Source organism: Podarcis muralis, chromosome 9 (genome assembly GCF_964188315.1).
Source record: "Podarcis muralis chromosome 9, rPodMur119.hap1.1, whole genome shotgun sequence".
NCBI lineage: Eukaryota > Metazoa > Chordata > Lepidosauria > Squamata > Lacertidae > Podarcis > Podarcis muralis.
The window spans coordinates 66,283,798-66,301,314 of NC_135663.1; the positions used below are offsets into that span (position 1 = coordinate 66,283,798).

The 17,517-nt window shown below is 42.1% G+C and overlaps 1 protein-coding gene across 3 annotated transcripts in view; it reads right to left on the reverse strand.

Annotated features, from left to right (window-relative positions):
• TBC1D19 (TBC1 domain family member 19) overlaps positions 1-17,517 on the reverse strand; it is a 74,445-nt gene that overhangs the window by 6,342 nt on the left and 50,586 nt on the right. For 2 of the 3 annotated variants that reach the window (XM_077934403.1, XM_028743597.2), the window contains 7 exons: positions 15,891-15,975; positions 12,707-12,751; positions 10,663-10,695; positions 9,111-9,220; positions 6,174-6,265; positions 2,873-2,988; positions 1,769-1,839 (listed from right to left, as the gene is read on the reverse strand). In XM_077934403.1, coding sequence (XP_077790529.1) covers positions 1,769-1,839; positions 2,873-2,988; positions 6,174-6,265; positions 9,111-9,220; positions 10,663-10,695; positions 12,707-12,751; positions 15,891-15,975 — 552 coding nt within the window. The remainder of the gene's footprint in view (positions 1-1,768; positions 1,840-2,872; positions 2,989-6,173; positions 6,266-9,110; positions 9,221-10,662; positions 10,696-12,706; positions 12,752-15,890; positions 15,976-17,517) is intronic. The other variant, XM_028743598.2, reaches the window with a different exon arrangement.

Sequence of the window (17,517 nt, forward strand, 5' to 3'; positions counted from 1 at the left end):
AGCTATGAAGAAGGTGGATTCTACAGTATGGATCATTAGGAAAGCAGAAGAAAACAATGGTGTGACCAAACTTGTAATAACTATCATCAGGATATTGGAGACATGGAAACTAGCAACCGAAATGCTAAGGAAGCTGGAAAAACTCCCCTACAAGAAGAGGTTACAACATTTGCACATAATTTTGATGTGTAAAATTATGCATGGTCAATTCTGTGTCCAGGGCAGCTGTCTACCAGCTCCATCTGGTACGCAGGCTGAGACCCTACCTGCTTGCGGACTGTCTCGCCAGAGTGGTGCATGCTCTGGTTATTTCCCGCTTGGACTACTGTGATGTACTCGAACTTGGGCTACCTTTAAAGATGGCCCGGAAACTACAACTAATCCAGAATGCAGCAGCCAGACTGGTGACTGGGAGTGGCCGCCAAGACCATATCACACCTGTCCTGAAAGATCTACATTGGCTTCCAGTACATTTCCGAGCACAATTCAAAGTGTTGGTGCTGACCTTTAGAGTCCTAAACGGCCTCAGCCCAGTATACCTGAAGGAGCGTCTCCACCCCCATCGTTCAGTCCGGACACTGAGGTCCAGCTCTGAGGGCCTTCTGGCGGTTCCCGCACTGCGAGAAGTAAGGTTACTTCTGAGCAGGTGTTTAGAACTGCACCGTGAGAGTGTCTTTTGAAAATCTACACATAGCAGAAATGGTTTGTAGTAAACATATTTTTTCCCCCAAAAAAGTTAAAAAGTAGTCATGTTGGCCCAGGAAAAGGGTTCCAAAATCTATTATTAGGGCAGTACCATTTATTAAGGGATGCAGGTGGCGCTGTGGGTTAAACCACAGAGCCTAGGACTTGCCAATCAGAAGGTTGGCGGTTCGAATCCCCGTGACGGGGTGAGCTCCCGTTGCGCGGCACCTGCTCCTGCCAACCTAGCAGTTTGAAAGCACGTCCAGTGCAAGTAGATATATAGGTACCGCTCCGGCGGGAAGGTAAACGGCGTTTCCGTGTGCTGATCTGGTTCACCAGAAGCGGCTTAGTCATGCTGGCCATATGACCTGGAAACTGTACGCTGGCTCCCTCGGCCAATAAAGCAAGATGAGCACCGCAACCCCAGAATCAGCCATGACTGGACCTAATGGTCAGGGGTCCCTTTACCTTTACCATTTATTAAGGCAACTAACATGTCCCAAAATAGCCTTTATCAGGCTAGATGGTAAAACAAAGCAACGAGGGAGAAAGCCTCATCTGAACACTTGCTACTTCCTCCAATATTCTGGAAGGCTATTAGCAGATGAAGATTCAGAGCTTCACCACCAGCCAATTTCTATCCTCTCCTCTTGCCTTGTTCAGCCTCTGCCCTGACTGAAGTTCAGCAGAACTCGAAAACTTGCACGCTTTGGTTGGCCTAATAAAAGTATTGCCCTAAAGTAGATTTAGGAATTTCTCTATCATACCTCTCAGAACCGTGGTGCATATTTTAAAAAGCGTACACTCAAAGTATATGAAAGGCCCTAAGTGTAATTGAAAAAAAATAATTCAATTATTTCATCGTGTTTATAACCCAGTTTAAACATTCTCCTTTGTATTTGTCATAGGAGTATCATGAGCTTCATCCATATATTTTCATAACTTCCTTTGAATATTTAGCCGTGATAAGAATTTCAGCAGAGAGCCTCACATTGCATGCTATGTGCACACGGAGCTTAAATTACTGTGGTTGGCAAGATGTCACAAACTATTTCCATTTTCTCCCACTGAAACTTATCCTTACTTCAGCTGCAGCCAGTGATGTCACCTCCATTAGATTCACAGCTCGGAAAGCAAACACAGCAGCTGCCAGGACTGAAAAAGAATGCACAATATTTAGACTGGCGGCCTACTAATTAGTTGCTACAGATATTTTGGTCTAGCTATTCTTTACGTTCAATTCAGTAATACTTAGTTTGGGAAATACTATATAGCCAGCTTAAATGCGCCATTCTAGTCAATTTGTGACAGTTTCGTTTTAAAGAAAAGACGTACGAGAAAGTCACTTAAAGTGCTCAACAGAATAAATATATTAAGAATTTCTTAATGTGATATTTGCCTTACTTGTAGTTCTATAAATCATGTGTCAACACGAATAGAAGTTATTAATATTGCAGCTGTTGTATAAGGGATTATTATTTTGACCAGAATATAATTGAAATTAATAAGCTTCTGCAACGCAGAAATAAAGAAAATCATCACACCATTAAATCTAGCACGCGGGGGACTACCTAAATTATATAAAGCAGTATTTGAATGATTGGTATTAGTATTTGTATTATAAACGGGACACGGGTGGCGCTATGGTCTAAACCACAGAGCCTAGGGCTTGCCAATCAGAAGGTCGGCAGTTCGAAGCTCCCGTTGCTTGGTCCCTGCTCCTGCCAACCTAGCAGTTTGAAAGCACGTCAAAGTGAAGTAGATAAATAGGGACCGCTCCGGTGGGAAGGTAAACAGCGTTTCTGTGTGCTGCTCTGGTTCGCCAGAAGTGGCTTAGTCATGCTGGCCACATGACCCGGAAGCTGTCTGCGGACAAACGCCGGCTCCCTCGGCCAGTAAAGCGAGATGAGCGCCACAACCACAGAGTCGGCCATGACTGGACCTAATGGTCAGGGGTCCCTTTACTTTTATGCCAGTTCTCAGAATAGCAGGAGTGAACAGGACAGAGGCCCAGCCACTCTCCGTTTCCAAAATTCTAAGTTTTAAGACACTGAGTCGGAGGTCACACAATGAAAAGCTACTGAAACCATGCAATTGCACACGAGGAAACTGAAGCCTCTTGTGTTGATATCATTTTTCTTTAAAAAGGGAGAATGTGAATACCATCACCAAAATATGTTTTAATTACCGGCAAGAATTTCCAGAGAGTTGTATCCCAGAACTCTGTCCCACAAAAGCAGAAGTTGATCTGTAGCTAAGTAGCCGGAGAATGCTCGTACCATCCATTTAAATGATATCCTTAGACTATGAGTGGAAAGAAACACACACTGTTATATTTCCCCATAACATACAATCACGGTGGATTTGCCTTTTGACTTAGATGTGCTTATGTGGATTTCTGAGCCTTAAACGGAAAAGAGCGCAGCTAAAGCCAAAGCCAACTAAAGAAAGTAATTCTTCTTAATGCTAAATCTGGCATGATACACTCAGTTCACTAATTCAGAATCTATTTGCTATCTGCTTCTTGAGCTTAACAGTATTTCAATATTCAAAATCGAAAAAGAAAGTACTGTTTAGCATCAATTGTAAATGCATTCCCCTTAGGGTAACAGCAAATGTTATGTGTCTCCACGCAGGTAAGCAAAGTTGTCAACCTTGATTTTTGTTACTCTGAGTTTGTACCTTGAAGCAGGAGTCTTTAACTTTTTCAGACCTGAAAAAACATCTTTAACCCAAAAAACGTGTTTTGGGACCCGCTTCTTAATTTTTTAGCCTGTATTTGAATTGTGATATTTCTGGTGTTCCTACCCTCATTAGACTTTGATTCAGTAGTGGATCCCAACGAGTTAGACACTGCTGGGAGGAACGACATACCGTATTTTTCGCCCTATAGGACGCACCGCCCCATAGGACGCACCTAGGTTTTTTTGGGGGGGGGGGGAATAAAGAAAAAAAAATTATTTCCCCCCCTGAGCTTCCCCCGACCCCAGAACAGGCTACTGCCTGCAAGCCTTGCGAGCCCGGCGGGACCTCCCGCCGGGAGCACAAGACTTGCGGACACCTTCCCGAAGCACGGGGCGTCCTCCGGAGGGCACCCCGTGCTTCGGGCTGCAGGCTGCTGCCCGCAAGCCTTGCGAGCCCGCGGGAACTCCCCCAGGCTCGCAAGGCTTGCGAATAGCTTCCTGAAGCCTGGAGAGCGAGAGGGGTCGGTGCGCACCGATGCCTCTCGCTCTCCAGGCTTCAGCGAAAGCCTGCATTCGCCCCATAGGACGCACACACATTTCCCCTTCATTTTTGGAGGGGGGAATGTGCGTCCTATAGGGCGAAAAATACGGTACTGTACTTTTCCGTGTATAATACTAGGGTGTTGTTTTTTTTACTAAAAATAATGTTAAAAAGAGGGGGTAGTCTTATGCGTGGGGGCAATCTCCCCCCATTTTCTTAATTTTGAGTTTTCAAAAATAGGGGGAGTCTTATACACGGGTGTGTGTTATACACGAAAAAATATGGTATATCGTTTTTATTTGATTTTATAAGTGTAAAGTTATAACAATACCAAATACATATCCATATAAAGAGATTTCTCTGAATCTCGAGATTTCCCACCAGCCCCTCCCTGGGTCCTATTGTCAACATTTTCCACTGCATATTATTTCACAATCTATATTTTGTATCAGTCCATGGTGTTTGTTACATTACAAGTGTTATTAGAATCCTGATAATGTTTTCATCTGCTTACAGTGGTCTCCTAAATAAGGAAGGATCGATCATTTTTAGGACATTCCAAATACAGACAAACCTCGGTTGTCGAACATAATCCGTTCTGGAAGCCTGTTCAGCTTCTGAAATGTTCGACAACCGAGGCGTGCCTTCCGATTGGTTGTAGGAGCTTCCTGCACTCAAGCGAAAGCCGCGTCGGATGTTCAGCTTCCAAAAAACGTTTGAAAACCAGAACATTTACTTCTGGGTTTTCGGCGTTTAGGAGCCAAAATGTTCCAAAACGGAGGCGTTCAGGATCCGAGGTTTGACTGTATTTAGCACCTTCTCAGCTAAATTGCTACAGGAGTTTAAAGTCGCTAAATGAGTTTTCCCATGTTGGTGTCAAAATATAAAATATTTACTTTTATTGTTTAGGGAGTTTTCTTGGGGGCTTTTCTTGCTATTATTGCTACCATTATTTCATCTTTATAACTTATTATGATTGATGTGGAAATTGTTCACTTTGCTTGTGTACTTTTTATGTGTTTTATTTATTGTTTATGACTAGTTATGTTATACAGTGGTACCTCGGTTTTCGAACAGCTTAGTCTGTGTTCCGGTTTGCAAACATTGCTTCGAAAGTCGAACATGCTCCGTTTTGAGGCCTGAGCTTCTGTTTCTACCATTGCACTGCTAATTTGTGTCCCCCATTATAATTGAAACCTTCCATTTCCGTTTTTAACTGTTGCACTGCTATTTTGCATCCCCCCATTATAATTCAAGCCATCTGTTTCTGATTGCAGTGTTCTGAGGTAGTATTTTGAGCTTATATTTGGTGCTTTTGGTTTTGCTATTAATTTTGCATTTTTTTTGTTTTTGAGGCTTTTTCGGTTCATTTGTTTTTGTGACCATGTGGAACCCAGTTCAGCTACTGATTGATTGATTGATTTACTGTGCGACTGCAGAAATGGATAAAAGCCCCCCATCCAAACAATGACTAGTGTCTCCACCCCCAATGGTTTTGCCTGGACGCTGAGGGCCAGCGCCAAGGGCCTTCTGGCGGTTTCCTCATTGCGAGAAGCAAAGCTACAGGGAACCAGGCAGAGGGCCTTCTTGGTAGTGGCGCCCACCCTGTGGAACGTCCTCCCATCAGATGTCAAAGAGATGAACCACTACCTGACATTCAGAAGACTTCTTAAGGCAGCCCTGTTCAGGGAAGTTTTTAACGTGCGACATCTTAGTGTATTTTTGGTCTTTGTGGAAGCCGCCCAGAGTGGCTGGGGAACCCCAGCCAGATGGGCGGGGTACAAATAAATTATTATTATTATTATTATTATTATTATTATTATTATTATTATTATTATTATCATCATCATCTTCAGTGCAGGTAAGGAAAAAAAATAATTTTAATTTTTATCATCTACAATACTGTCTTATTTATTTTATAGTGCAGCACATTATTGCTTTCATTTTATGGATCAATGGTCTCGTTAGATAGTAAAATTCATGTTAAATTGCTGCTTTAGGGGTTCTTTTTAAAAGTCTGGAACGGATTAATCCATTTTGCATTACTTTCTATGGGAAAGCACGCCTTGGTTTTGGAACGCTTTGGTTTTGGAACGGACTTCCGGAACGGATTAAGTTTGAGAACCAAGGCACCACTGTATTTGTAATTTAGTAAACCTTTTCAAGTTGTAAGCTGCCTCGAGCATGGGTTTAACTACAGAAAGGTGGCATGCAAATATGATGACGATGGTGTCAAGTTTTTAAATATAAGGGAAAATACTTACGGTTGTGCTCCAATTTCTCGAAGGTGATAAAACAGCTGTGGTAGATGGGTTTGGAGAAGGGTTTCAAACAGCAAACATAATGATACAATGCCCTTTAAAAAAGAAAGAGTATAATAATTCACTTTTTAAAAAAGCACAACTATACAACAAGTGTACCTCTTACTACTACTGAGTTTTAAATATAGATAGTGAAAAAATACCCAATGTAGTTCATGCATAGATTGAAAACATACATATAACAAGTCAAAGTAGTACAGTAAGATTTGATAAAGTGAGCTTGTGTCACTCTGTCACTGAGCTGCTATTATTATTATTATTAATAATAATAATAATTATTAATTAATTAATTAAATGTGTATACCTCCCTATACCTGCAGGTCTCAGGGCAGCTACAACATAAAATCACAATATAAAAACATAAACTACATAACAAAAACTTTGGTGGCAAAGGGGTGGAAGGAAGAAGTCCCGACAATAACCGATTGGCATAACAAGCTACAAGAATTTGCTGAAATGGCGCAGTTGACAAATAGCCTGAGAGGCAATTCAAAACAAAAATTTATGGAAAAGTGGGACAGATATAAGATGTATGTTAAAGATTCGCTATCTATGCTAGCATTCGATTGACGTTGGAGACAGACTGAGTTGAGAAATAAGGCCAAGGGTACATATTGATATAGGAATGTATTAGGTAAAATGTAAAGAAATACACAATAATAAGAGTACATTCATTTTTTAAAAAAGGAATATACAACGGGATAGACAGGAAGTCCAAAGTGTTGGTACATATATGATTTTGGAATGTTTTTTTCTCCTTGTCCCCCCCCCCCCTTCTAGGTATATAAACTTTGTATACATGCTGAAAATTATATTATAATAAGCCTTGTAATATGATAATGTTTACCAATGCAACATAAGAACATTAATAAATAAATAAAACTCTAAAATAAAATAAAATAAAAAACATAGCAAAAACAAAAATAACTCAATAATCCCACCCCCCTGGGCTTTCCCTCCCTATCTTCTCACTGTGTACCCCATAAACCTGTGCTGGAAATTCTCCCAACGCTCCAGAGCAGATTTAGGGGTTGTGGCAACACACAAAGGGAGAGGTGAATCTTGTTCCATGAACGCAAAAACTCATTTGAATCCCTCCCAGAGCCGACCTAAATTAATCCCCTGGATACAAAATATCAAACTTCTCCAGGACATTTAATGTGTGGGAAACACTCTGGCCCGATTCAGATATAACACATTTCTCCCTGCCTAGGTTTTAAGTTGCGAGCAACTCCCGTTAACCCTGGATAAAATTAACCTGGGTAATTTTGCATCAGGTAATTAAATTACAATCTCGAACTGAAGAGGATGTTGTCATTGAAGGCTCAGTACTTTAGCCGTGGTTGAACATGACCCAAGGACTGCGAGACTTCGTTTCCAAACTCACTCCCATTTCTGAAATTCTTTTCTATCCCTGTACGTATACATCTGTCATTTTTTTTTTACAATGCTTTACAAATCTCACAAAGTGGACCCTAGCTCAAAAAAAGCTGAGGCTGCAAGAAATGTGTTTGCCTTTTAAACCGACACATGGTAGCATAGTTTTGCATGCAAAATGACATGATAGATTGTATTTCAATATTCTGCTGAAAGCCGCCCAGAAGGGCTGGGGAAAGCCAGCCAGATGGGCGGGGTATAAATAATAAATTATTATTATTATTATTATTATTATTATTATTATTATTATTATTATTAGGTCGCAGGTTCAAACTCCAGATCTCTAGTTAAAGAATCTCAGCAGGATTGGAAAAGACATCCAGCTGAGGCTTTAAACTGTTGCTTCTATAACTCAGTTGGCTAGAGCATGGTTTACACCAAGGTTGCAGGTTCGATCCCTAAAAGGGACACCTGCATGTTGTTGTAAACAAAAATTGCCCTTTTCCCTTATGGGGTATCCAAGAGCCCATATAGAGTCCTTACATAGGTTCCCTATTGGTAGGAGAGAATAACAGAGGCCAACCAGAGAATATTGAGAAGCAAGGCAGCTAGTAAGCTTGATCTTTATTGATCTGTTGCATCAGGGTGCTCCCCTCAAATGCAGGAGAGAAGGAGGGACCCAGAACAATGGCGCACAAGGCCTTATAAGGACTTTTGAAATTGCCACCCTGTAGATCAAGACCACCCCCAGAAACATCATACATACATCACAGAAGGGGCGTGACCTAAGACCACCCCTCAGATACATCACACCTACATCACAGAAAAGGTGGTCTTAAAACAGAAATTTGAATGTTGTTTTTCTCCTGTTGTTGTTTATCTCCTGTCTGGCAGGTTACTTGATTGGATTGCCTGGGGAGCCTGTCCAGTCTTTTAGTTCCTGGACCAGATCATAGGCTCACACCCTATTCAAACACAGACATACCCTTAAGACAGGATTTGTGAAGGAAAAGACAATGGGGAGACTTTTCCATTTTCCTTTGACATTGCAGAAAAAACTTTTGGTCAGTTTGGGACAGTTTGAAAATCAAAATGGTCCAGGTCAGTCTTCCTGTGCTGATCTATGTATGTGCTTGGTTGGTACACTTATGAACATTTAACATATATCTAAGACCTCAAAATTCCTATCACAATGTTCCTGCATTGCAGGGGATTGGACTAGATGATCCTCAGGGTCTCTTCCAACACTTGTGATTCTATTATCCCTATGAAACAGGCCAATAATCTGACAGTATAAAGCTGTCTTGTACGTTCATATATAATACGCAAGAGATTTTATCAACACAGAGGTCTACATTTTAAAATATTTTTGTACATGTCAAACAAATCGAAGGTTTGCATAGACAGCGGTCCTGAGTTTTTAGAACAGGCACGGTAAAAAGAGACAGGCATATTTTAGTTCGTTGCGTTTTGCAGGTTCAGATTTGTTCAAAGCAAACTTACGGACGGGTGAGAAGAGATGGAATGAAGTCGGAAGAAATAGCGCACGTATATTTCGCGAAACATCTGATACAGCTTGGAAGGTTCGTTATACAGGAAACAAAGCGGAGCGACTGAAAGTTTAAAAGACATTCGTTATCACAACACCACTACTTGTTAAAATCACAAGATGCATGTCAGACAAAACCTGAATATTCTGAACGAACACCAGTTCTTTGTGGAGGTAGAAATAAGAACAATACGTATGTTAATGCAGCCGCAGCTATGGAATAATCGTGTCTTTTCTTAACAGTCATTCAAGTATTGCCTTTTTATTGACAAGTGGAATAACAACAGGCCACTTTAAACATGTGATTACTTTGGGAATGCCAGTCTCACAGTTGAGACAGATTTGCTTGACGGCACAATGCTGTTAATCAGGACCAATGTATGGGTTGCACATACAAAGTCACACAAATTTACTTACAGTGGTACCTCAGGTTACATACGCTTCAGGTTACAGACTCCGCTAACCCAGAAATAGTGCTCCAGGTTAAGAACTTTGCTTCAGGATGAGAATAGAAATCGTGCGGCGGCAGCAGGAGGCCCCATTAGCTAAAGTGGTGCTTCAGGTTAAGAACAGTTTCAGGTTAAGAACAGACCTCCAGAATGAATTAAGTACTTAACCCGAGGCACCACTGTATTTATTTATTTGGTAAAATAACCAGTGAAGAAACTGGGGTAGCCAGATAAATACTATCCATAGGTAGGTACTTCCATGCAACCCCAACCTGGTTGCAAAATATGAACCACCCCAGAACCTGTGATCATCACCTGAAGCCCTTGTGTGCTCCCTCCATGATAGATCCCAAGGGCGGCAACACAAGAATGGACCTTTTCTGTGGTGGCTCCCTGTTTGTGGACCGTTCTTTCCAGGGAGGCTCGCCTGACACCATCATTATATCTCATTATACACCAGACAAGAACTTTCTTCTACAACTAGGCCTGTGGCCTTCAACTATCTGTGGCCTTTTAGAACTTGGCTGGGTGTTTTAAATGTATATTTTAACCTTCATTTTAATGTATCTATGTGTGTGGGGGGGGGGGTGTTTGGTTGGTTACTTCTTTGGTTGTAAGTTGCTCTGAGTTATCTTGGGCAAAATAAAGTGACTAACATTTAATTAAGAAGAAGAAGAACAGCAACAATAGAAAAATTAATAAAAAATCAGAATTAGCCTCCTGGGCAGGGGCAGAATGTGGAAGAAGGCTCTTCTTCCTCCAACGATGAACAACAGGCCCCATTGCTTGCCAAAAATTCCCCGAATCCTAAGGCTATGAGATGCAAGCCAAACATAGGAGCCTGACAGCTCAAACAACTCTCTGGCCCCATTCTCCAGAAATCCCACCTACTGAAATGCTGGAACTAAGACCAGCAATCCAACTTAATCTCCACCAAACCTCCAGGTATGATAAACACAGACAGATATGATATTGCAACAATATAAACTGACTTACTTATTCAATTAATCAAACTTCCAATTTTTAGCTCCAGTGCTAGTATTGCAGAGCCACTTACCGTACATCGAAAAGCCATGGAAAGGGATTACACCTGCAAAACAGAGATATTCCAGTTTACTGTGAGGATTGTTCATGATTCCACAGTTCTTTATGCTTTGTAAGGGAAAAAACCCCAGACAAAAGTATACCCAACCGATGACAAAAGCCATCAAAAAAAGCCACTGGTTAGCAATCATAAATCAGGGGCTAACCAGTGGCTCAATAAAATCCCCTTCTTCAAATGCCAAAAACAGAAGGCCTTACAAGCCTAACAACAGATGGTTGGCGAGCTGCGTTCAATGTAAAGGGTCAGAAATTCTGCAGGCTTCTTTTAGTTCAGAGTTGATGGCTTTTTTTGAGCCCGAAGCCAAATGTAAAGTTAGCCACCCCACTAAGAGCTGCATGTCAACAATGTGCACACAATCATTGCACATATATGTTCACCGCATACACTCGCTACACATGCAGACACACAGTGTTCTCTCTCTGTCATGCAATTCCCACTGCAATTAGGAGGAATAATAATAATTTTTTTGTTTATACTCCGCCCATCTGTCTGGGTTTCCCCAGCCACTCTGGGTGGCTTCCAGCAAAATCTAAAAAATAATAAAATGTCAAACACTAGAAACTTCTCTGAACAGGACTGCCTTCAGATGTATTCTAGAAGTGGTTTATCTGCCTGACATCTTATGGGAGGGCGTTCCACAGGGAGGGTGCCACCACCAAGAAGGCCCTCTGCCTGGTTCCCTACCGAAAACTCAGAAGTGGAGCCACTCATGACAGTTCAACTGTGAAGGAGTTCTAAGGATGTGTTGGTGCTGTTTGTCTGGGATTGTATTATACTGCCTTGCAAAGGCACCTCTTCTTCTCCTTCTGCTGCAGCACCATCGCTAATAATAATAATAATAATATTTTTTTTATTTATACCCCACCCTCCCCAGCCAAGACCGGGCTCAGGGCGGCTAACAACCAATAATACAAACAAGTTGATTAAAATACAATTTGAAAGATTAAGATACAATATTAAAACAATTAGGGAGCAATCTCATCATAGGAGGAGAAAGGAAAAAGAAAAAGGGGGAGGGAATCAAACTGATTCTGAGCCAAAGGCCAGGTGGAACAAATCTGTCTTACAAGCCCTGCGGAAAGAGATCAGATCCCGCAGGGCCCTGGTGTCAAGAGACAGAGCGTTCCACCAGGCCGGAGCCAGTGTTGAGAAGGCCCTGGCTCTGGTTGAGGCTAATCTAACTTCCTTAGGGCCCGGGACCTCTAGGCTGTTGCTATATATGGACCTTAAGGTCCTCTGTGGGGCATACCGGGAGAGGCGGTCCCGTAGGTACAAGGGTCCTAGGCCGTGAAGGGCTTTAAAGGTCAAAATCAGCACCTTCTATCTGACCCTGTACTCCACCGGGACCCAGTGCAGCTGGAAAAGCACCGGGTGAATATGCTCCCATGGCAGAGACCCTGTGAGGAGCCTCGCTGCAGCATTCTGCACCCGCTGGAGTTTCTGGGACAGCTTCAAGGGCAGCCCTGCGTAGAGCGAATTACAGTAGTCAAGCCTGGAGGTGACCGTCGCATGTATCACTGTGGCCAGGTCGGGGCGGGAAAGGTAAGGGACCAACTGCTAGAAGGTCTTAGCGCAGGGCTGCCGTATTCCAGTCCCCCAAATACAGGTGGCCCAGTCTGCAAATTGTGCAACTCACTTGCAACTAATGCAAATCGCATGGTGAGTTGGGAATGGATTCAGCAAGCCCGCTCCCACAGACTTCCAACTCCAAACCATGAGCTAGTGGCAGAAAGGGCAGCTCGTGCTGTAAAAATTGTACTACAGCATATGCAAAATAGGCTCAGCCAAAGACAACAGTGGGATTAAGCATGCCCAAACAGTGGCTAGAACATGATAAAACATGGTCAATTCTCTAAGAGAAGAGGGAAACCCCTTCCTGTCAAAGCCTGTTGTATTTCCAGTTGTCCGTTACATAAATCAGGAGAATTCGTGGTCTTAGAAATTACTGCAGTTTCCCCTTTCCCCACTAGAGGAGGCAACAGGATAACTGTTTTACCATTTGGCGGATAAAAGACAGCATATTCTTCCATGCCAAGTTTCCCTGTGAAAAGAACAGTCAATGGAAAAGAGTAAGTAACAGACGTATGGGAAGAGAACAAAGACTTTTCCAAATTGAAAATGTAGATCTGATACAGTTGAGAAAGTGAAATGGCAGTGGGAAATTAGGAATGATTATGGTGTAACGCTAGTAAAGGTAAAGGGACCCCTGACCATAAGGTTCAGTCGTGGCCGAATCTGGGGTTGCGGTGCTCATCTCGCTTTATTGGCCGAGGGAGCTGGCGTACAGCTTCCGGGTCATGTAGCCAGCATGACTAAGCCGCTTCTGGCAAACCAGAGCAGCACACGGAAACACCGTTTAGCTTCCCGCCGGAGAGGTACCTATTTATCTACTTGCACTTTGACGTGCTTTCGAACTGCTAGGTTGGCAGAAGCAGGGACCGAGCAACGGGAGCTCACCCCGTCGTGGGGATTCGAACCGCCGACCTTCTGATCGGCAAGTCCTAGGCTCTGTGGTTTAACCCACAGCGCCACCCGCGTCCCTATGGTGTAACGCTACAGAGCTGTAAAACAGACCAATCTACAAAATAATCTTCTAAAAGAACAAACAATGAATGAGATCTATGCAAATATGTGAAACATGTCTTACTCAAACTTTTAACAGCCACTTATTGGATTTCTTAATATGAATTTTGGGGAAACAATCCTGCTCTGCATTTCTGACTTTGCATGCAGACAAGCAAGTTGGACAGGATTGATTGATTGATTGATTGATTTTATGTACCACCCTATACAGTGGTACCTCGGGTTAAGTACTTAATTCGTTCCGGAGGTCCGTTCTTAACCTGAAACTGTTCTTAACCTGAAGCACCACTTTAGCTATTGGGGCCTCCTGCTGCCGCCGCACCACTGGACGATTTCTGTTCTCATCCTGAAACAAAGTTCTTAACCCAAGGTACTATTTCTGGGTTAGCGGAGTCTGTAACCTGAAGCATTTGTAACCTGAAGTGTACGTAACCCGAGGTACCACTGTACCTGGAGGTCTCAGGGCAGCTCACAGACCAAGTGAGTGAGTGGTTTTCTCACTTTACTAGCTATTTAGCAATAACAGTTCAAATACTGAGACCAAAGCGGATGTGATTGATGGTTCGGTTCTCTCATAGATAGGTAGATTTAATTTATAACAGTCGTGTGAGGCTGGTAGTTTGACTGGCAAACTATCACTGGGTGCTTAACGCTTTCTTTCTATGGCATTTCCCTGCTGTAATTATCCTTCTTCATATCTATTTCGGAGATGGGAAGGGAGTTAAACATCCCTCCCACAATCGCAGTTAAACTAGCAGCTGTTCCAGCAACTTTGGAGTAAAAATGTCTCTGGGAAATCCTCATCATGGATCTTTCCCATCACATTTCCTTTGCAGCTAGGATTTGAACCTGCCGTTGCTCAATTTTAAGTGAAGGGAAAAGCTGACTCCTTTTGGCATACTCTCTCCATAGCAGCACGGAGATAAGGGACCCAAACCTGCCTCCATTCCCCTCTTCACCCAAATGAGCTTCTGAAGGAAAAGGCCATATATCAGGGCTAAGAAGAAAAGGACTAAGCCCTCTTTGCAACCCCACTTCCCTGGTCAAATTAAAGTTCCATGCAGTTGTTATGACAGGGAAAGGAAGTGTGAGGTCCTGATCATTTCTGCCCTGGGTCACATCAGGCAGAGGAAGGGAAGGGAGCAAAAAGTGGTGAAAACTCTGCTGCCCATTCAGTTAAAGGGCCACCACTTTTTCTCTCAAGGCATCAAGGGGAACAGAGCACACCATGGTTGTTGGGGTTTTTTTTTGGGGGGGGGGGATCAGCTGAGACCTTCTACTGGAAAGAGAAGAGAATCTTAGGCTGTTCTACCCAGCACAATACAAAACTGCCTTCCTGCCTTCGCTTTCTGTGAAGACAGATTTCCATGACAAAGCCAAGCGTCATTCCCTCTCCCCCATCCCTTCAGCCTAGTATCCCTAAGGCTTAAAAGAAATTAGCAGGACTTAAAAAGTGCTTTGCTTTGAGAGGATCAAACCCATTTAAATCTAGAGCGCAGAAGCATTATTTGAGTGAAACTGCTGTTTTAGCATATGCCTACATGAATTTTAAAATAGGGTCATTTTCTCTCTGAAGTTAAGCAGGGACCTATGATGCGATCTGGAGAGAATGTAAAAGATGACAGTCATGGTAGGTTTTATGGTAGATGAAAATGCTCTCTAGTGGTGCTTTTGATCTGTTTCATCTTTTCTGTGAACCGCCCTGAAACCTCCTACTATAGGGCGGTATATAAATTCAATCAATCAATTAATCAATCAATCAATCAATCAATCAATCAATCTTTCATAAATACTGTTCATGTGCAGAATGTTTAGCAGTGAAAATCCAATCCGCACCATTGAATCCTGTAGGAATTTTTTTAAAGCTGCATTATAAAACATAATTAGCATTTTTAAAATGCAGTAACAGTTGGGCACAAAGTCAAAAGCAATCTGTTGCCAGGAAATATACATTTGTAGACTTCCTACTTTTATGGCGGGGAGAGTAATCCTATTATAGCTGTTTAAAGTATTGAACTGCCTCACATGTAGGCAACTGAAAAGAAAGCACAAACACACAGCCAGCTGCCTTTACAGTCACTATCAAAAAAAGTATGGGTACATGCTATTTTTTCCCTCCGCAGGGATAACAGTAGCAGTGGGTGAGACTTGTCAGGAGAAAAGCACTGCAAGAGGGAAAGATTAGAATGACCCTCTTCCCCTGGTCTTCAGCTTCAAATTGCAGCCTCAGTATATAGAACGAGGCAAAGCCTGGAAAAAGAAACACAGAACAACACATAATGTCTAGTCCCGCTCTTTGTCAGACTTGCGCAACACAAGACTTGCCACCCCGAATGTAGCCTACCAGCTTTGCTGCCAAGTACTCAACCTCTGCAACAAAAAAGCCAATTAAAAAATCCACCTGTTTTTGCAGGCAGCACAAAAGTAGGTTATTTGTGATGGGCCACAAATACAGTTTGCATTGTAGTGTTAAGACCTGGACCAGAGAAATCTGGTTTTGAGTCCTGCTCAGCCGTTGACGATCACCAGCGGAAGTCAAAGCTGGTCACCAACAATAATCTTTTATAAATACCATCAATAAATATTTGTTTCTTTACCTCGAACGTATGACTTGGGTGGAGTAGCACTATTGTACGCAAAGTGTTCCAACACTGAAGTGTCTCGAGAGAAACAAAGTAATACCTGTAAAAACAACAACAGGAATATCAGAAACTGTTCAATGAATAAAATCACCTCGAAGTTTGACATTAAACTGCCATATCCTGCAAAATAAAAATACAGGCAAATAAATTTGACTAGGTTAGCCTCTTCATCCTCTCAAGTTGTACTGGACACTTTGAGAAAGGTGAGTTAAATCCCTGAGTTTCTCTATAACATGTAAATTGTCTCGCCAATTCAGAGCAAAGTATATCTAATTCAGACAATAGATTTGTCCACACTTTTACAGCAAAACTAAATGTAATGTAAGAGATCCCTGATCAGATCTCCCATTTTCTTGGTTTTCTTAAAAGCAGCTAACAGGGAACCTCAAATTGCAGAAAGGGGGGGTGTTAATATTTTCCATCCATGTCTCTGTCTCTCTTTCTCACACATACACACCTGCTATTTATCCAGCTGTGGAAAACACAGGTGAAAACAGAATTACATTTCCAGGAGTGCTTCCATCTCTTCAAAATCTAAACAAAAGAACTGGTCTTTTAGACAACTAATGCAAGTTTGAGGAGGAAACAGTTTATCTTGCCTTCATTCTGAACAACAGCCAGAACTTCACTTTTCTCTTTGTATTCACCTCTGTTGTTATAAATTAGCTTTTAATTTTTTCCCATATATTAGTACTTTGTTGAGTGTACCATGTTTTGATAGTTTAGATAGGATCAAAAGCTGGTAATGAATAATGTTGGGTGTAAAGTGTGTGTTTAAGATAAAGGCCCTTTGTCTCCCCAAAAAAAATGTTAATCTGCAAAATAGTAAGCTGCTCAAGGAGGTAAAAGCCAGAAAATTATTATGTCCTCTGTCAGAAGCGCAGACATTTTCCCAAGACATTTTTGCTTTTGACAAATATAATTATCAAAAGGCTGCGTTTACAAAAATATTAAACAAAAAGGAGCTGTCTGAGTGGATGATGTACAGTGAAACATTACCATGGCATTCTAGGTAGAATGAAGGCAAGATAAACTGTGTTTCCTCCTCAAAATTGCATTAGTTGTCTAAAAGAACAGTTCTTTTGTTTAGATTTTGAAGAGATGGAAGCATTCCTGGAAATCTAATTCTGTTTTCACCTGTGTTTTCCCCAGCTGGACAAATAACAGGTGGGGGGGGAGGGAGAGGGAGAGACAGATGGACAGAGACATCGATGGAAAATATTAACCCCGCTTCTGCAATTTGAGGTTCCCTGTTAGCTGCTTTTAAGAAAACCAGGAAACTGGGAGATCTGATCATGGATCTCTTGCATTACATTTAATTTTGCTGTAAAAGTATGGACAAATCTATGCAGCTGCATAGCAGACAGGAAGGGAAAGTGTATGGATCTGCATTCTACCTGGAATGCTTTCAGCGCCATGGCAATGTCTCCCTGTGCATCATCCACTCAGACAGCTCCTTTTTGTTTAATATTTTTGTAAACGCAGCCTTTCGATAATTACATTTGTCAAAAGCAAAAATGTCTTGGGAAAATGTCTGCCCTTCTGACAGAGGACATAATAATTTTCTGGCCGAGATATGGTT